Below are 21322 nucleotides of genomic sequence, written 5' to 3'. Positions count from 1 at the left end.
CCAAACAAAGTAGTTTCGCTTTCACAACGAAACACAGCGTCACACACGGTGGGTTAGAGTGAGCGGCGGCCTAGAGTGAGCGGAGGCGGCCGGGCTTGCGGCAACCACATGTGACGACCCTGGGCTGGAGTCCGCTTCGTCCACGGTGAAAGCCGATCCAGCGATCCACAGTTGATGTATTTCATTAGCGACCAGCACGGATCAGCTCCAGGCATGACGAAGCGGATATCGTCCTCCTTTGGAAGGCCAAACAAAGTAGTTTCACTTTCACAACAAAACACAGCGTCTCTACGGCATGGCGGCGGCAACAACAATACTACAGCGAGAATAAAAGTTACACTTCTTTCTTTGCATGAACATTTGGGCGGCGTTATGCAAATCTTCCCACATCGTGACGTAGACATGTGGGGGCGTGTTAGAACGAGCCGTTTTAGGTAGGCGTGGTTGACTCTTAACTTTTATAAAGAATATCTCTTTGCATTTGAGACTTTAGTCTTTGCAACTTTACAGATCTTCTTTATGCACCAAGAGCTTGTAACACTCCAAAGAGAAAGGAAAAATTGAAATCGCATCATATGACCTCTTTAAGGAATGCCATGTACTTTTCTCATTCAGTATACTTTCCTACTTTTTTCCCTCATGCATGGTAACCTAGTTGACTAACTGCAAATATAAAAAAAATAGCGGAATACATTACAAATATGTAAGTGGAAAGAAAAACTTGTTATATGAAGTATACTTTTTGGACATGAATATGGTTAAAAAGAAAAAAAAAACAGTACTTGTTGTAAAGGGTATGCAGTTCTCACGTATCTTAAAATAGTTTCACACTTGTTTGAGAGCAATTAGCATTTTTTTCTGTGAAAAAGGAGCAAACATGGTTACATCTAAAATATATATTTTTTTTATGAAAGAGGAGTGTTATTCTCGTTTCAATGCAAAATAAGTAAATAAAAATAATTAATTGTATTTCTTTTAAATTAATTAACCTCAGTTTACCTGTGCCTATTTACTTAAAATAATAAAATGTTGAAGATGTACCTCTAATAACAGCCTAAATTAATCAAAATCAAGCAAAAGAGAGAATATGACCATTCTAAATAAAACTTGATACAGTTTGTTTGATTTTGTGTTTAGATGAGAGGATGTGTTGTGTCATGGTGAGGAAGGCTGCTCTGTGCTTAAATCAAACCCCCTGTCCAATCTGACCAGATCTTTAGAGGGTGAGAAACATCACTCATCACCATAGCAACGCATGCCTTTCTCCCTGTCAGTGTGCTCAGTGTGCACTTTTCTTCGTCCTTGTGCATGTCAACTCAATACACTGACACTTTCCAGAAGGCCAATCTTTTGGCATTTCCTGGGAGAGGGCAATATTTGAGAGACAGAAAGACAACATGAGAAAAAATGCTTATAAGAGAAGCAACCGGGCCCAGCAGTTATTATATTTTTATAGTTATTATATTATTATATACACTTATTTCCTCAAGCTTTGAGTTACGGTTGCCTTCATCATCATCATCCTCTCTGCTGTACTACTGACTACTGATGGCTGATGAAAAAAAAACACATCAGTATTCTGTTTTAACCCCCTATTGCATGAAATTTCTATTTTCTATTTCTGTTTATTGAAATTAATTTTGTGATGCTATAATGTTACATTAAGGAACAATGTTATATATACTATCAGCAAAGATGCATTAAATTGATCAAATTTACAGTGAGTGTAAAATGAAATTCTATTTCAAATAAATGTTAATCTGAACTTTCTATTCATCAAAGTATACCAAAAATGTATCACGGTTTCCACAAAAATATTAAGCAGCACAACTGTTTTCAAAATGAATAATAATAAAAATAATAAATGTTTCTTGAGCACCAAATCAGCATGTTACATTGATTTTCATCATGTGACACTGAAGACTGGAGTAATGATGCTGAAAATTCAGCTTTGCCATCACAGAAATGAATTATATTTTAATATTAAATAATATTATTAAATAATATTTTATATTAAAAACTGTAATTTTAAATTGTACACACTATTTTTTTTTTTCACAATATTAGTTTTTTAATCACATAAGCCTTGGTGAGCAAGTTTTTTTTTCTTTCAAAAACATGTAAATATATAGTTCAGTCATGAAACTCTAGATGGCGCAGGCTGACGGGTTGATAACGTAACTGATGATATTCAGAGAGTTAAACGACTTGGCACAAGCTAATTGGTTCATGCTGCATATGCAGCCAATGAGCTTACTAGCTTGCATTTATATGGCTGGTTAGCATTCACTTGAGATTCCTGCAGCGCGCTTTCAGAGTTTCTCTGAAACACTCCACTTCCCCAGCTCCACCTGTATAGATCTGCTATGGGTTATTTTAAATGCTATTTGTGCAGCAGCAGTATGTCTTAAATACTCATGGCACCGTATCGCCATATGCATTGGCAGTAGCAAGTTCCTGTACTTGCTTGCAGCAGCAGCAATAATCTACTACTACAGCAATAACCAACAGCAGCAGCAATTCAACAGCAGCCTAGCAGATCTATTCCGCCAAGACCAAATACATTAACATTGTCATATCCATAACCATGCTAAAATCTTTCGAGAGTTGTCATGATTGAAATTACCTTACCACCCCAAGCCTTTGATTGACCTCTTCCTTGTTAAAGATTTTTTTAATATTGCGTTCATATGTGCATCATGTGCTTTCAAAATAAAGAAAATGGTTTTGTTGAGTCACCCTAGTAGCAATGTCATACAATTTTGAGTTAAATCACTTTTTTCATATATATATTTTTAATGATGAGAACACTTCATGGTCCCTTTAATAAACAGTGAGGCCAGTGTTAAGTGCAGTTAAATCCAGCTGCAACTCTCTAGGACAACAAAACCACAAGTGGAAGATTTAGCAGAATTATCTGTTATCAAAGGACAGAGATGAGCAAGTGTCCACAGATTCTGTGGATTATTTTGTGCACAGACGTCTTCCTTTTGGCATTGTTTCAGAGAGCACATTTGCCTGATTCTCTCTCTCCCGATCATTATAAAGCTCCTTTATCATTTTCGCCAGAGAGCTATTTTGATTTTTCTTGGAAAAAAAAAACTCTCCTTTCGACCGAAGCCACAGAAATGACCCTTCCACGCATGTGAGCCAGAAAAGAAGCCTGAAACTGCATTTATTAAACCTCAATGCCTTCACAATAGCTTCTGTCGCTCTCATGCCATCAGGTTAGCTCTCATCAGAGGTGGTAAACATTAGCTCCTAGCTTCTAGCCAGAAGGATGAATGGGCCCTCGGTAACCCGCTGTCACATTGTATAATTTCCTCATTCCCCCTGATGGTGCCGGTGGACGTCTAGAGTAAAAGGCTGCCTGATTAGTGATTAACATGTTTACAGGGGGAAATGGGTCCAGGCAGCAAGTCAACAAATGATGCTGACTTCACCAAGACAAATGGCTCGACGGCTGATATCTTTTTAGCAATATGCTCCGTTTGCCGCCAGACCGCTCTCTCCGAGCTGTCGAGGAGGAGTAATGCATAAAATCATAAAAACTGACTAGTGTGCACTTTACTTTTAATGCCGTTGGCCACAGACGAATGCATTCACAATCAGACAATATCAGACGATACTGTTAGAAACTCATCGCGGGAGGCTAATGGCTCCCTTGTCAGTGTAGCAGATGCTGAAACATGGCTTTACTCTGGTGATCAGCATCGGAGGGTATTGATCTGTCATCCTTCTCCTGAAGAACGGTGTGGAAATCTCTGCAGGCTTTTCATATAAACGTTAATGGTGAAGACACATTTAAAATGGTTATTAATCACATTTCGTCACTTTTATGCTTAGGGTGGAAATATTTTTGCATTCAAAAACAGCTTGGCGAAGTGCGGATGCAAGAGATATCTCATGTATCATGTTTTAGTAGATCCTGCTATTTTTGTAGCATTGAGGCTTTTTTAAGTTATTGGTTTTATAATTGTAATTTAAATGTGTAATTTTCCAATTTATTGTTTATTATTATATTTTCAATATTCACTGTAATTTTGTTGTCTGTTTTTGAATTTTTTTTTACGGAAATGTCTGCAGTTTTTATTAATTTTATTTCAGTTTTAGTTATTTTAGTACATTAAGTTAAACTAAATAAAATGAGAAATGCTGCCTATGCAACTAGCTGTAATAAAAAATAATTAGCCTACATTTTCATTTAACGTTCAGTAATGACATTTTTTTGATGGTTTTAGGTTTAATGAACTATAATAACCCCAAGTATTAAAAAAAAAAAAAAGTGAAAAAAAAGTGAATTTTTAAAATGGGCATGAAAAATAATGAATATGGCTTTAATTTTACATACAAACATCAATAATGTTTAGAAAAAAAACAAACGCCCCCATGCTTATCTTTTAGAAATATTAAATTGACAATATGCAATGCAAAGAAAAAATGATAGCAAGATTTAAAAATAACAATTAAAGCAGAATTTTTAGAATTAGACTCACCCAGAGTTTACACAGAAACCAATATAAAACAGGCTGTTACCTAGAAACATAATTAGCACATATACAGTCTCCATGTCTACATAAAGCCTATGGTATTTTTTATAATTTCACATGTTATTATACATGCAATAAGGTGGTGGAAGTCAACTTCTTTCACTCACATCACTTCAATGGCACAATTCCACACCACCATCAACACACTGATGGTGAGATTTAGACAGGATTCCGTGGGAAAGAATATTTCCTTTTTGCACATCTTTAGTCTAATGTTAACTTGGCACAGCCTTGATATTACAGAAAAAAGCATGTATGAATTAGTAATGGGTTAACATAGCACAGTTAACATTCAGACATTGTTTAACATTGTTTTATTATGTGAAATGTAGCTGTCATTGTAGGCTCTGGGATTCAAAGTGATGATCTGGCGTGAGACTGGAAACGTTGAATACGGAAAGGTGAGAGGTCGTATGAGGGAACCTGCCCCATGGCCAACTGAGAGAGCAATTTCCCTATGATAGGGCCGAACTTGAAGCCGTGGCCTGCGGAGAAAGAATGAGAAAAAAACAAATCACATTTGCTGAGAGGTGAATCATCATAGGATGCAGTTTACATTCATTCAATCCACTGGGATAAAAGCAGCGCACCTCACAGGAATCTACAGCAACCCCTCTATAAATAGCCATTATCTGTCGTCCACTGTCTGACTCAGAAAGCCTTTGCATGAGAGAGCATGGAGAGAGAGGAAACCCCCTCAAATCATGCTGGCACCGTCACACCCACTGTCACAGGACATTTGTCTTTTGGGTGGGCTTTGGAAAAATGCTAAATTAAGAAAATTTGTCTCCCTTATTGAAGAGAGTGGACTGTCAGAGGATTCATTATAGCATGGTTGTGTACATGCATGTTTTCTCTGGTGTGTTAAAGAGATAATTTTAGCTTAAAATGAAAATTCTGTCATTATTACACACCTACATTTAATTCCATACATGTCTTTTATTCTTTCACTGGAGCACAAAAGGAGAAATTTGGAATAATGTACACTACCATTTAAAAGTTTGTGGTCAGTTTGATTTGTTTGAAGATGTTTTTGAAAGAAGTCTCACCAAGGCTGCATTTATTTGATTAAAAATACAGTAAAAACATTAATATTGTGAAATGTTATTACATAGCTGTTTTCTATTTAAATATATTCAAAAATTCCTGTGTCGGCAAACTGATTTTTCAGCATCATTACTCCAGTCTTCAGTGTCACGTGATCCTTCAGTAATCATTCTAATATGCTGATTCGCTGCTCAAAAAAACATTTCTTATTATAAACGTTGAAAACAGTTGTGCTGCTTCATATTTTTGTGGAAACCGTGATCCTTTTTTTTTCAGGAGTCTTCAATGAATACACATTTAAAAAGAACAGCATTTTACTGTTTATTATAATTTGTACAATTGTCTTTACAGTTGATTTTGATCAATTTAATGTGTCACTGCTGAATTAAAGTATAATCTTACTAACTCCAACATTTTAAAAGGTAGTGTAAATGTCCATATTTTACATGCAATTACAATGAACAGAGACTTCTCCTTCTAAAGGGATGTAAAAACACCATAAAAGTATCATGAAATTGGTCCATATGAAACATGCACTATATTTCAGGTCTTTTGATGCCATATGACAGTTTTGTGAAGGAAACTGCAATGCAAGTTATTATATTCACTGAAAATATGAATATCTGTCCGATCTCTCCTTTTCAATTTCATGAGATACAGTAAAATCTGATTCATGAACAATGTGATTTTCTCTTTTATAAATCAGCTGATAGAGTTCACAAAACTGACCTGGTTTTCAAATTCAACTCATTTACAAATAATGAGCAAGTCAAAATGATTAACAGTCCACTGGAGGATAGGATTATGACTGAATAATGGTTTAATTTTGGTCTGTTCCTCACACAAAGCTATTGTATGACTAGTCATAGAGATTGCTTTTATGATACTTTTCAGTCTTTTTTGAAGCACTGACAGCTTTAATACCCATTTATTATACAGTAACTACATGGAAAAGTACAAACTGCACAACCTTCTCTGCTACACAGAAGAAAGCAAGTCATACTTTAGAGTAAATGATGACAGAGTTTTCATTTTTGGGTGAACTATCTCTTTAAGACAGAGATGGAGCTGGGTAAGATGTTTAAAATGCACTGCATTCTTCTCCGACGCTCTCGGCTCTTGCCTTTGCGGATTGGGTGGCCATTTGAAGTCTGCAAAGCTGGGCTGTGAGTGGATATGGCTCTGACCGGCAGACGGTCTCTGTTCTTCCTTAAACCCCACTGATGTGGCTGGGTATCCATGGCAACCGGAGGGTCTTGAGCTCAGAGCTTGGCTTGAGACAAATTCCGGGTGGAAAGAGGGGCAACTTCCCACCCAGAAGCTACGGTCTGTGTGTTTGCCCCTGAAACGAATCCAATTTGCACCCTTTAGTTTTTCCCAAGCCGCAAATACAACAGCTGCGCTGAGGGCAGGAGAGCAGCAGGGAGGCGAAACGCTGTCATTATGGCAGACAATAAAACGAGAAGAGGCAGGGAGAGGTTAATAGTGAGCATTCCTCCGCTCCTATCAGAGTTGTAATGTATTATTAAGGCAGAAGAATATGTCATAAATCATTAGGGCGCGACGTGCCAGAGCATTGGGACAGTACCGGTACAGTGAGGCAGCCACACAATGCTCCCTGTGACACCTCCTTTAACCGGGACAATGCGTTACAAGATGAATAGCTACACCGTGCCGCCACAGTAGTGCTCAGCTGTGCTGTATTTTTCTAACCCCTTCCCACCAAACGCCACTGCTGCTAACCAGCGCTTCTCTGAAGTGATTACCAGTGGAATTTAATTAGCCCCATAATTAGTCTAAGGAGGAGGTGATGGGAACAGATGGAACAAATGCCAGGTGAGCCCTTTGGCCCCCTGAGAGGCGAGTTTGGGAGCACGCAGGACCCGGGGAGCCAACAACCGCCTTTAATTAGACGATAAAAGGCGCCCGCACTGGGGGCTTCGCTTCCTGTCCTTCACTAGCGCCCTGTTCCGTTCCCTCATTAAAAAGTTCAGATAGCTCTTCCAGTTGACGTGAGCGCGTGTGGTTGTGTTTTACAGGGACGGGTGCGTGCCGAATTCATTACTGCTCTACTGACCTGAGAATCCAGCACCGATGATGATGTTGCCGTAGGTTGGGTGGGAATCAAGGACGAAGTTATGGTCTGGCGTGACCTACAAACAACCAAGCAGGGGAATGTTAAACATCATGACTGGATGGTAATTATTTGTGCAAATATTTGACCTTTTTGTACTCCGAACATGCACGCGGCATGAATTATGAGTGCTGTGTTTGAATCGAACTTAAAAATTAAAAAGCTGCTTAAGAGATAAGCCACTACATGCCTGAAATTGCTAATGAACAAATTGACTTAGTGATTTAGGAATGACAAACATTTCACTGAATGTCTAGTTGGGGTGTACGATACCATTTAAAAGTTTGGGCTTGGTAAGATTTATTTTCTTTTTAAGAAATTAACCATTTTATTTAGCAAGAATGCATTAAGTTGGTCAAAAGTTACAGTAAAAACATTTATAATGCTACAAAAATTATTTCTGTTGATAAAAGAATCCTGAAAAAAAAAATGTGTCAAAAAGTTGTAACTGTTTTCAACATCGATCATAATAAGAAATGCTTCTTGAGCACCAAATCATCATATTTGAATAATTTCTGAAAGATTATGTGATACTGAAGACTGGAGAAATGGCTGCTGAAAATTCAGCTTTGCCATCACAGGATTAAATTAAATTTTAAAATATATTCCAATCGAAAAAGGTATTTGAAATTGTAATAATATCTCACAATATTTGTGTTTTTACTGTACTTTTGATCAAATAAGAGACTTATTTCAAACACTTAAAAAAAAAAATCCTACTGACCCCAAATTTAGTCACTTCACTTCTAAAGATTTTCACTTTACTCTAAACAAATGTAATTTCTGACTACTACTAACAAACCTATTCAACAGAAATTAGCCTTTTGATTCATTTTGAGCCACCTGATATTTTTCCTTTTAAGTATGAAAATAATCAATACTGTGGTTGGCTGACTGAGACGTTGTTCTGTAGATGGTATCGAAGAGGATAGCTCTGTGCATCATGCTACTAGGTAACCGTTTTATATGGTTCCACTCAGTTTCTTGCTTTAATACTGAACTTTATCTCCGTGTGCTCACCGGCGTTCTGTGGAGCTCCTGACAGGGCAGTCAAGGGTAGTTTATAAAGGATTTGGGTTGTGTTGCATCACCGCTGTCCTGTTTCATGACTGATGTGATTGTACCTTGCATTTGTAAGCTGTTTGTATTATTTTTTCATTTCAGCCATCCGGATGGAAACTTTGTTTAGTCATGCAGAAGTTTACAGAGCAACTGAAAACCCGCTCTGAAAGAACTGACTTTTTTGATGTGCATTAAATGAGAGGCTAACACCACGTCCCAACCAGATGCGATGCGACAAGTTTCCCATGACAAGCAATTTGTCTGTCCACACTGAATGTGAAACCGCAGCGTGATGTGACACAATCACAACCAATCAGAACATCAGAGTTCCCACTTTTTTTGACCAGTGAATTTCCATGACCTTTCCAGACATTTGTGATGACTGAATGTTTTTTTTTTTTTTTTTTTAGAAATCATCGTAGAGTTTCATTTGATTACCATGTATCTGTTAGCATGTATCTGTTAAGAAAATATTTTTTTTATGAGGATTCTCATTACTGTAATAGCCATTTTAATTTTATTACAGTAAATGATTTGTTTTTAATTTAAAAATATTTTTTGAATGAATTAAAAACAATACTATATATTTTTTTAAAATATTTTATACTATTAATATTATTATTAATAATATACCATTACATAATTATATATTTTAATGACATTTCAAGGCCCATAAATCATAATTTTAAAATTCTCTGATTTGTTTTCTAAGACTCCGTTTTTTTTTATGTTCACTGTAATATACAGGACCCACAAAATATCCTGTCGTGGTCACATCTGGTTAAGGCAGATTTACAAATAGCTTTAATGGCTTGTCACCATATCAGGTGTGTCTGGTTAAGATACGCTATAATTCTGCGTCTCTAGAACAAAAAAATCAATTTAAAACCCAAGTAGAACCAAAATAAATGGCTTGGTTCAATTCCAGCAACCATTCAATCAAATGACATGTCAAAATAAAATATGAGCCATGCATTCAAATATCTTTCTTCTCTCCACATGAGAATGAAAGTTTGGTCCGGACACAGTGATGGCACCTGAGGACGAGTAATGAAGTGACTCACCGTGTACATACAGCTCTCCACCACAGCAGGCACTGGCACCAGCCCAGGGAGACAGCGGGTGACGAAACGCACCAGAATATCGATGTCCCCTCTATCCGTCTGTTTATCTCGTTCATCCGGTTCGGTCTCACTGCCCATGTGGTAACACACCTGCTCAGACACATGCACGCACACCATGGTCCATAAAAACAGTCTGACCTATGATACATTACGGATCTGTGATCCACCGCTCGGTATGCTTGGAGGAGCAGCAGATATACATGCAGAAGCCAGGCTCCAGCGATTGGAGCAGACATAATGCATCTAACATGACACAGCCATCTGTGCTCTCCCATTCAGCCTTGCTAAGTGTGATGAGACTGAAGACTCCTGCTGGGCTCTCCCGCATACTGAAACCGGGCCATTAGTACTGGAAGAACAGACCAGAGGAGAGTGCTGCTTCTCTGCTTTTGTAAAAGCATCGAGGTCCATGGATCCATTCAGAGAGCTATAGAACCACTCCTGTTTGCACTTGCATCTGATGCACTCGAACTCTGAGTGGAGATGTGTGCTGTAATGCTACATGAGGGAATTGTGGATTAATTAACAAATGAAAACTATGGACTATCAGACTACCAGTCTCTGGTGGCTTTTTTATGAGATGTGGGCAGGCAATTGCATTAATGAAATGGTTTGTGGTGCATACTTATATACAGTGGGTACGGAAAGTATTCAGACCCCTTTAAATTTTTCACTCTTTGTTATATTGCAGCCTTTAGCAAATGGCTGCAATATAACAAAGAGTGAAAAATTTAAGGGGGTCTGAATACTTTCCGTACCCACTGTAGTGGTTTAGGACAGGCTATATCTATTGTTTTCATGGAGAAGTGGTCTTTCAAATAAAAAATATTGGACAAACAGGAAAGAAGGCTAAAGTTGTGGTTGAAACTTTTTTTTTTTTTTACATTTTTGTCACTATTTTTAAGTGAAACATGGTGCGGTCAGGATCCAGTTTCATTTGATTCTATTCTATTGTAGTACTTATTCAAATTTTTAATTTGCCTTTATATAGGTATTATATATATATATATATTTGGTACTTTTTAATTTTTAAAATTTCTATTTAGCTTTTTTATTTTAGTTTTTGTAATTTTATTATCTCAGATAGATGCCAAATTTCATTTCGCTTAATTTTGTTTGTGTAATATTTACATTTGATTGTATTTCAGCTTTATTTTAATGAACAAAAATATTTTTTAATATTTCATAGTTTTACTAAACAATCCAGAATGACACAAGTAAGACCTGAAACTGAGCACCACAAAGATAACCACCAGGCCATGGCTTTAATCAAACCTGTTCTTTTAAAAGCAGCGTCCCTCCTGTCACTCACCTTCATTAGTCCTGGATACTCATTGGATGGAAGGCCGTAAATATCATATTCCCCCTCTATTGGCTCCATCTCTATAAAACATGGGAAACTCTGGCCGACACTGTAGGTGCCTGGGATCTTCTCCTTCCAGTAGCATACGTTAATCTTTACAACCTGCCCAGAAAAAAAACGAGAGATTCAAAGTCCTTTCACTCTTATTTTCTTTGCGCACAAAAAGTATTCTCGTAGCTTCATATAATTAATGTTGAACCACTGATGTCACATCCTTACAACCTTTCTGGGCCTTGAATGTTTCAGTTGCGTTGCTGTCTATGGAGGGTCAGAAAGCTCTCGGATTTCATCAAAAATATCTTCATTTGTGTATGAAGATGAATGAAGGTCTTATGGGTTTGGATGACATGAGGGTGAGTAATTAATGACACAATTTTCATTTTTGGGTGAACTATCCCTTTAACTCACTTCAGAGTAAATGTAATGAGCAGTAAGGAATCGCTAGCTCAGAATAGTCCAGCCTGTCTTCTCATTCAGAGACCATAAAAAATCACCAGTGCACAAATTCATTGCTCATATATTGTTGTGCTCACCCAAGCGCAGACTTTCAAGCATGTGCTATCCTGAAAAATGCAATTCCAATTCTAGGTCCAATTCGGAGTTTAACTAACACAGAATTCTTTTTCCATCACTTCTCTCGTGGCGTGTGACACATAAGAGATCTCGGTGGACTGGAGACTCTGGGAGCTGTTTATAGGATCGGGAGGTGAGTATAGGGTGGTTTCTGTGCATTCACAAATAACTCACTTTTCATTCTGCCCAGGGGTGTAATCCAGATCAATCTATATGTGCCTGTGTGTGTTTCACAAGCTAAGGCTGATTGTCAATATGCCTTATATATTCCCATGCTTCCATTTTTCAGAACCTGTTTTCCAAACCCAGACATTTCACACTGATATATTGTTCCATGATGCCTTTAAAGAAAAAGAGAAGAAAGAAAGAGAACGAACATACGTACGTACGTACGAACAAACAAACGTAAGAGAAATGAAAAAAATGGATGGATGGGAAGAAAGAAGGGGAGTAAATGTATGGATGGATGAATGGATGGATGGAAAAAGAGTAAATAAATATGGTAAAATAAAGAGTGTAAGCAGGTGAAAATATAACAAAAGGATCAGATTAAATAAGGAAAATAGCTGAAAGAAAGAAAGAAAGAAAAAGAGAAAAATTGTGTAGGTGAGAAGTAGTAAATGAATGGACTGACGGATGTAAATCCATCAGAAAGGGGAGTAAATGAAATGAGTAAATGAAAAAAGGGGAGTACATGAATAAACAGATGGATGCATGGATCGATAGGTGGCTGGATGGAAGAAGGAAAGAAGGGGAGTAAATCCATGGATGGATGGAAAAAATGAGTAAATGAGAATGAATGAGTAAACGGATGAAATAAAGAGGATAAATAGGTGAAGAAAGAAATATAACGTATGAGTGAAAGAAATAATGTGAAAGAAAGAAAGAATGAATGAATGAAGGTAAGAGAAATAAAAAAATGAATGGATGGGAGTAAATGTATACAGTAGATGAATGAATGGAAAAAGAGTAAATAAATATGGTAAAATAAAGAGGGTAAGCAGGTGAAGAAAAATATAACATGGCTGGATAGCAGAAAGAAAGCAAGCAAGCAAAGAAAGAAATTGTGTAGGTAAGGAAAACTAAAAAAGGTGAATGGATGGATGGATGGATAGGCAGATGAATAAAAGGGAGTAAATGAATAAACATGGATTAAATAAAGAGGGTAAATAGGTGAAGAAAGAAATCAACAAATGGATGGATGAATGAATGAAATAATGTGAAAGAAAGAAAGAAATAAAACAAGGTAAGTATATGGATGGATGAAATAAAAATAAAAATTAGGTTAGTGAATGAAAGAAAGAAAAAGAATATATGAAAGAAAGAAGGTAAGTAGTTAATTGAATGAATGAATGAATGAATAGATGAGTAAATGAAAGAGGGATGGCTGGATGTCTGCTGAACCTTGAGCGGGAGCTGCAGCCCTGTGTGTGTCAGCAGAGTGTTGGCCCAGGGTCCTGCAGTGATCACCAGACTCCTCCCTCTGTACACTCCAGAGTCCGTCGTTACAGTGACCTCCGTACCAGGCCTGATGTCAATCACTTTCTCCCCGTCCTTTATCACACCCCCCCCACAGGACTGAAACAGCCTCTGAAAAACACAGAGACCAACAGATTCAAATCACTTCAGTCTGACAACAGCATGCTCAACTTTACTGCATAGACAAAACTTCTTCAAAACACCTCATCTATGACAGAAAATCCTAATCAGAGCAGTGAGGAGAGACTGGTTAAAATTTAACAGGGGCTGAGTTTGACACAGAGGGATGTCAACGGGGATCTGTTAAAACAGGAAAAAGCTGGTCAGATTCGGGCAACAGATAATGAAAGAGTTTCCTTAGTGAGAGCCAACAGGGAGCTTATCACTGCACACTGTAGCTGCTGTAGGCAGAGCTTATTGAATCCAGAGAGGCATTGTGTATAAAAGTGCATGGCCATATCCCCTAGATAGGGTGTAAGGAGCCTTTAACAAGCTAGTTTGCAGCCATATCTTATCTTTGAAAGCTTTAAAAAGCACGGTGAAGGCGACACTGAAGTACAGTTATGTACACAAAGAACATTGCTCAATGCCTTTCTGACATTGAAAGTTTAGGAGTTTTCACACAGTAAGAGATTTACTTCCACTGTATGCTGAATTTCACAGTACTTGCTTAAACTAAACTCTTATCTGAGAATAAAAAATAATACTTTTATTAATTACAACAGCATTTATCATCAAAAAGGGAATCTGATATTTCAAACAAATGTCTACCCTTTATTGTACCTAAAACTTGTGTCATGTGATTCCCACCCATTTGTATGCCTCTTTTTTTAACTGCTATGATGAGCTAAAATTGATCTACTGACCCCAATGAGGAGAAAATCCATTTCAGTGATATTTCTGTGAGGAGAGACACAATCGGTCCAAAGCGGGTTTTGGAACGGTTGCAAATATACTCATTTTGCATACATAATTAGATGAGCATCTGATAGCTTTGAGTTGCCAAGCTAAATATAAGATTGACATGTGAAATTCCAACAGCCTCCCAGAGATGATATTAAATATTTTAATAAAATGGTTCACTAAAACCAGAAAATGTCTCATTTTACACTGCTGTTCAAATGTCTGGGATCAGAGAAGATTTTTATTTGTACTCAGGCTGCACTTATTTAATCAGAAATAAACAGTAATATTGTGAAATATTATTAAAATTTAAAATAGCTTTTCTATTTTTTTATTTAGAATTTGTTTATTTCTATGTTTTAATAAAAATTGAATTAAGTTTTTTATTTTTATATATTTTTCATTTTATTTTATTCTGTGATGGCAAGGCTGAATTTTCAGCAGACATTACTCCAGTCTTCATTGTCACATGATCCTTTAGAAATAATTCTAACATGCTATTTCGGTGCTCAAGGAACATTTCTTTGAAGAATTACATTACTTACTAAGTTACATTTTTTTTTAAATAAGATATAAATAAGTGTTTTACTGTCACTTTTGATCAATTTAATGCATCCTTGCTGAATATAAAAGCATTAATTTCTTTAAAATCAATCAATCAGTCTTACTGATCCTAAACTTTTGTACAGTAGTGTACATGATCAGCTGACCTGCACAGCTCGGAGGGCCCTGTCCGCATACAGCACGCCAGCAAAGGTGTCTATCAGCGCTCCGTTCCCATCAGCGAGATTCACATTGGGAATGTGCTGGCTGAATTCCTGCTTCTCCAGAAACACTGTGGGAATCTTGTGCCTTTGCATCGTGGCCTTTAGGCGTGAGAAACCCTCTCCGTTTTCTGGACCCATAACCAGTAAACCAGTGCGCCTGTGAGGAGAAGTTCATAAGATGACCATGTTAAACAGCTGTACCTTGATTTAGGTGGAAGTGCTTAGAGGCATGTATAAATTGTGCAAAGTGCCGTCTGCGCCTGCTTGTGATGCAGGTGTCTTAATGTGAGGAGTTATGGCAGTATGGATGAGAGGTTGGGAACACAGGCTTTAAATCAACAATGTGTGATAGATGGTCGTGCTGTTTTCTGTGGATACTGTTTTTCAAGGCCTACTTCATCTGCCAGCCATCATGATGCATGGGCAGTATGAGTTCACAGGTCCAAGTCATTCATCAGAGATATTTATGACTGAATCCCCCATTGTGTGTGTGTGTGTGTTTGATTGGGGACACTGAAAGAAGGACTCCATGTCACATTAGTCAATGCCCTTGTGCCTAATAGCGAACAGTCACATCATGGTGGGGCAAGATCCTTGCGGAGGTAATTTGAATACCATCTGAATCAAAAGTGCATAGAACTTTCTCACAACCTTACTGCTTCTCAACTACCTCGGGGGTCCTATGAGAAATATAAACCTGTCCTGGTTAGGAATGTCCATAATTGCAGCATCCTCATTTATTTTGACCTTCGCTGAACACTGTAACTAAAGCTAAATTTGTCACTGCACTGCCTGTCAAATATTTATTATGGATTTTGACCTTTTTGGCAGCTCTCTTGGTAAAATAACAGTTGGTGGTTCAAGCTGCCGGATTCCCATCTGATGTAAAAAGAAAATGTAATCACTAAGATTCAGAACAGCCACTGTAAGAGTGTCAGGTGCGATCTTCACCATAATTAATTCAATCTCTTGATTATATTAATAATATTGTAATATTTAGAAGTACCCTGGGCAAAGTGGTGCTTTGGACAATATCTGCATGAATCTGTATCATTTTGCGAGGACACTGCATTGTAAATGGGCAACATAAACTGTGTAACTATCTAATTTATTAAATAAAAAACTAATTCAAAACAGAAAAATACTAGGTCTATGTATAATAAAGCATCTCTAAACTGTGTTCTAATTAGTCGGTTATATAATAATCTTAACTAGCAAGCAATCAATAAAGCTAAAAGGTGTGCTGAATCGATAATCCTCAGGGAAAAAAAAGACTTTGTGTATACACTATCACCAATTAACAAAAATTAATACTTCAATTCTGTAAGGATGCATTAAATTGATCAAAAGTGACATTCAAACTTTCTATTCATCAAAGAAATAACAGTTTCCACAAAAATATTAAACAGCACACCAGTCTTCAACATTGATAAAAATAAGAAATGTTTCTTGAGCACCAAATCAGCTATTAGAATGATTTCTGAAAGATCATGTGACACTAAAGACTAGAGTATTGGCTACTGAAAATTCAGCTTTGCCATTACAACTAGAACTAGAACTATTTTTACTGTAATTATGATCAAATAAATGAGTCCATAGCATAGATTGCTCTGACTGACATTATGCAATCAAAAAGAAAATCATTAATGCTGGTCTTAAATGATAATTGCAAGTCACTTTATAGCATTTACTCCATAAAATGAAGATTTATTCTCCAAAACCCCAGTTTGCAAATGACTTTCCATAACCACCACATCCACACAAATGACCCTCTCATCTAAATGAATACTAATCCTGTCCAAATCAGTAATATTTTTAATAACTGTTTGGAAAGCAAGTGTCATCTAAATAGTACAAAGAAGAGAACAAATCCAGCATTCTTTAAAATCTTGCACACATTTTTCACTCGCTGCCCGGCAGTCTCTGAGATGCTCAAGGGCACAGGTGGCCTCTCATCAGGACCCATCCGTCAGAGAGCTGAGATGGATAGCAGCGAGAGAAAGAGGAAGGCGCCTGATTCTGCATCAAGGCTGAGTGGGCTTGATCCACTCGTAATCCATTACACCTCTCAAACACTGTAAAAACAAGTGCGCCCCATGGTCCATAGATGATGCTCAGGGAATAGAATGAAAAAGCTCCCTTAAAGTTATGGGTGAGGGGCGGCTATGACAGTCTGCAAGTTTCGGTGCACAGCGCCTGCGTGTTGCATTGTGGAGAAAAAATTTCATCATTCTTACTTAGATGCTTACAAACATTACCTGTACAGTTCAACACCTGCTTCTCTCTCAAGCTGAGCCCAGAGCTCATAGCTTTCGTGCATCATCTGTACATAGAAATCTTCCTCATAGGTTTTCCGTATAACCCTGGTTTGGCCATGAGAGCTCCCTCTGGAGTGGGGCAAAACAAACTGGGGAGAAAGAAGGAATTCAAAGAATACTGTAATAATAATCCCACTGGACTTGCATTGACTTTGTTTTAGTAATGATAATAAAAAACAAATCTACCTTAACAGTCAAGTCCATATACTGTATGCAAGTATCAATGCGGTCTCTTACATTTACTTTATTGCTTTAGGTGAGCATTCTGCCTTTATAAATGTACTAACATTTGTTTTATGCTGTCATTTAAATCATAACAAGGCTGAGCAAATGATTTAGAAATACTGCATACTTGCACCGACCTGCTCCAGCAGTAAAGTTTTCTGCTTGTTTTTGGCCAGCTGATAGGCAGTGCAGGACCCCTGGATCCCTGCGCCAATGACGATGCAGTCGTACACTTCAGACGACATTTCCAGCTTTAATTCTCTCTCGTACGATTCTTCTGACACACAAACACGACGAACTTGCATTAACCTCCTTTTCCTATTAGTTCAAAGTTCTCCGGTTTCAGTTATGTAACCATGATCAGCTGAATGTAAGATCCGCCTTCAGGGTTTACAGCACAAGAACGTTTTACGAACACTAACTCCTTGTGGATATCGTGCACTAGACGAGAAAATAAGTTATTTCAGGCAGCCATCAAGAATAGCCTATTCACCATGACATAATTACGTTTCTGACACGCGGTGTAAAACAAGCTTTCTGAATAGTATGATTTTTATTTGTTTGTTGTAGTTTTAGGTCGTTGCAGCCATGATTTAGTTCATAAAAACGAAATCATTTTGAACATAAATATAATTTTATATAGTGCTAAAATTGATTTACTTTTATATATCTTGGCTGAAAATGTGTGGTGTTAATAGTGCTGCTGTTTATCAAATCATGTTATATGTGTGTTATGTTGATGAAAATATCATACAAATACAATCATATCCTAAACATATTTCCAGTAGGCTACAAGGTATGTTTGTGGTCGCACGTTGGTTCATCTCACTTTTCGGTTCCAAAAGAGAGGTTCTCGGTTCACTGGTGTTGACTAGAGTTCCAGTTCCAGACTTTCAGTGTGGTGACAACGCTCAATGTTTTGGATTATTTGTTTGTTTAAAAGGGAAGTTACTCTAAATTAATTAATTTTATAATATATATTGAAGGTTGTATAAAGCAATATCGCAGTCAAACTGCGATACTAAGCTGCGATACTGCGAGGATCAACAAAAGATGTTGATCCAGGAACATGGCTTACTTGGCAAAATCACGGCGACCACTGCGACACTAAGCTCATTTTTGTCTAATACATTTAACGATGCAATATATTTCAAACGTGGCGGACATAATGGCTTGTTATGGTTTATGTGCTCAAGGTAAAGTTTGTTTTGCTTGTGAGTTGTTTGTTTGTTGACAAACAAGAAATGGTTTTAATTTGCTAGTTTTGGGCAATATATAGTATACTGATTGTTAGTAATATCGATAATGAATGTTTGCTTTAACGCAATCAGGTCAGCGAAAGAGAGTTGAAAGACGGAAGGGACAGGTGACATGAGGTGAGTGAGATAATAGTAAATGGGTCATTCCTGTTATGTTATACAGTAGGCCTACATTTAGTTTGTTTTGCGAGTGTACTTGAGCAGATGAATATGAGAACAGGCCGAAACAAAGAGAGAGTGCTGTGTCTGGCAGGGTTGTGACTGGGTTCCTAGGTGTGTGACATGGTACTGTGGAGTCAGTCGCAGGCCGAGCAGATGGATCCTGTGGATGGTCAGGTCTGGAGAGGGTCAGATGGTCGTGCCCCCCTGCCGCCGAGGCCTGTCACGGACAGATGTAGTCTGATCTTCCCCACAGAAATGCTGGTAGAGTGCTTTTTGTGTTTAGTATGCAAAACAGGTTTACTGAAGGTATAGCTTATTTTAAAGAAATAGTTTACCCAAAATGAATGCACTAAAAAGGTCCAAATAGCTGATTAAAAACATCACAGTAATCCACAAATAATAATAATTTTAACATCTTGTGAAGTGAAAAGCTGTGTGTTTGTAAGAAACAAAATCCTCACCAAAACGAGGCCAAAATATGAGTCCATAATCCATAAAGACATTAATTGTGTGGCAGGTATGGCAAATGCTTTTCCCTGCTAATACGACAGTGCTTGACTAATGCATATAATCAGATCTGATTTGATTTCCAAATATTAGAGATATTTATTTAGCCTACATAATTAGGATTGGCTGCCTGTAACTGGAAACTCGTGGCAGAAGGACGTGCATCTGACAGAGAGCTATTGTGTTGTCATGCCGTCTCAGCTTGATCAAGACACCCCCTCAGTCTCATTCATCTTCGGTTGATTCTGTTCACTCTCCAGCTTTTGAAGGACGGCTCCAACATCCCAATTAACCCCTCTCTTCCCCCTCAGCTTGTTAGGCTGGATTTGTGCTCCATCAGACCGGTGCTCTCGCCGAGATGTATCAGCGTTCCGAGACATATCTGGAAGCTTATTGATTTTGGCATATTATTTTATGAGTGGGAGTTGGGAGGCTGTAAATGGTGAACAGGCTGTTTCATCGTTTGAGCTGCTAAGCTGCTGTATAATTACATCGGTGACCATAAAGCCCGCTGACTGAGCCCACAGCTGGGCAAAAACACAGCTAGTGAAATAAGATGGTGCCTCACGCTCTTTATGAGCCAAGGCCTTGCTGGGACCCCAGAATCACCATCTGTAGGCAGTGAAAGTTTATTTCCTGAAAGGCCTTTTGTGTCATAGGCACGTACAGTCTCCCCATGACATGATGTATGACAGGCCTCTTAAGCATTTTAAGGGTTTACTGCCTGGCTGTACAGCAGTGTTTAAACTGCAGTGTCAGGACAATCTCATGAACATCACCATGTCTCAACATCAATAACTATTTGAGTGGAGAAAACGATGCTGCAAAGATTTTACTGCCTGTGGGATAAAAGTGCTGTCACACCACTTCTAGCGATGCAAACTCATCAGGGAATTGCTGCATTTTCTTAGCTCCGTGGAAAGGTAAAATCAAATTCCATGCTATTCCAACTAAATAGTGCTATAGGCTTATTCGGCACGTATCTGTATTTTTACATCTGTGCTATTTTTTTCAATGGCCTTGGTTCTGAAAGTATTTTTCCCATAGGGATTTAAAAAAAAGTCTTCATTAAAGAGTTATAAACCTTGAACCAAATCAGCCAGCCAGAAGGTGAAACGCAACAGTACAAGCTTTAATTTGAAGCAAAAAAATTTCGATTTTAAAATCAGACAAAAAGACGAAGGTACAAGACTACCTACTTAAGACTTTAATGAAGAAAAGGACTACAATCCCATGAAGCATTGCGAATGACAGTCAAATAAAAGCTATTGATTTAAAAAGATGGTAATTATATATATAATATAATATTTTACGTTAATATGCATCTAAATGATGTATTATAGTGGACAGACGCTAAAGAGCACTTTTGGCTCAATTTGCTTCTTGTAGGTCTCTGATTAGTGCTGATTACTTTGCAGAATCATGGATAATGTAGTTTTTAACCTGCTATGAAATTATTACTTCTTAAATCATTTGAAATAATGCGGTCTAGTGGCTTCGTCAAAAACCATCGATTAACAACCTTGTAGCTCACAGTATGTTTCTTGTTAAAGATTTGTGTGTTACTGTTAAAAATTAATTCGCCTATGGAGAAAATTAAAGAGATTTTTACTTCCGGAATCCGACAGTTGCACTCTATAAATATAAGGCCATCGTTCCATCATTTTTAGGACATTGACTTGGCTAACATGTGGACCTACAGCTCTACGGCCTGAGCCTATTGTTGCTGTTTAACTGTGGAGAAATAACTCAGCCTGGGTCTGCTCGTTTTTTATTCATAATTTTATTTATTAATGTCTCTCTCTCTCTTTTTTTTACTCCCAAAGTGTTTCAAAAACCAAGAGAAAGA

At 37.6% G+C, this 21322-nt stretch overlaps 1 protein-coding gene across 1 annotated transcript; it reads right to left on the bottom strand.

Moving 5' to 3' along the window:
- Positions 1 to 4374: 4374 nt before the first annotated feature.
- On the bottom strand, positions 4375 to 17881 carry LOC107664955 (peroxisomal sarcosine oxidase-like). The gene is made up of 8 exons (XM_016455661.1): positions 17683 to 17881; positions 17261 to 17409; positions 14946 to 15159; positions 13258 to 13443; positions 11230 to 11382; positions 9858 to 10007; positions 7675 to 7750; positions 4375 to 5035 (listed from the first exon to the last, which is right to left on the bottom strand). The coding sequence occupies exons 1-8, from the start codon at positions 17848 to 17850 to the stop codon at positions 4905 to 4907; spliced, it is 1227 nt and encodes a 408-aa protein (XP_016311147.1). The 5' UTR covers positions 17851 to 17881; the 3' UTR covers positions 4375 to 4904.
- Between the last annotated feature and the right edge of the window lie 3441 nt (positions 17882 to 21322).

The sequence above is a fragment of the Sinocyclocheilus anshuiensis genome, unplaced genomic scaffold (assembly GCF_001515605.1).
Source record: "Sinocyclocheilus anshuiensis isolate Anshui unplaced genomic scaffold, SAMN03320099.WGS_v1.1 scaffold319, whole genome shotgun sequence".
NCBI classification, from domain to species: Eukaryota; Metazoa; Chordata; class Actinopteri; order Cypriniformes; family Cyprinidae; genus Sinocyclocheilus; species Sinocyclocheilus anshuiensis.
Note: the sequence above shows the minus strand (reverse complement) of the source record. Positions and strands in the feature narration are given on the sequence as shown.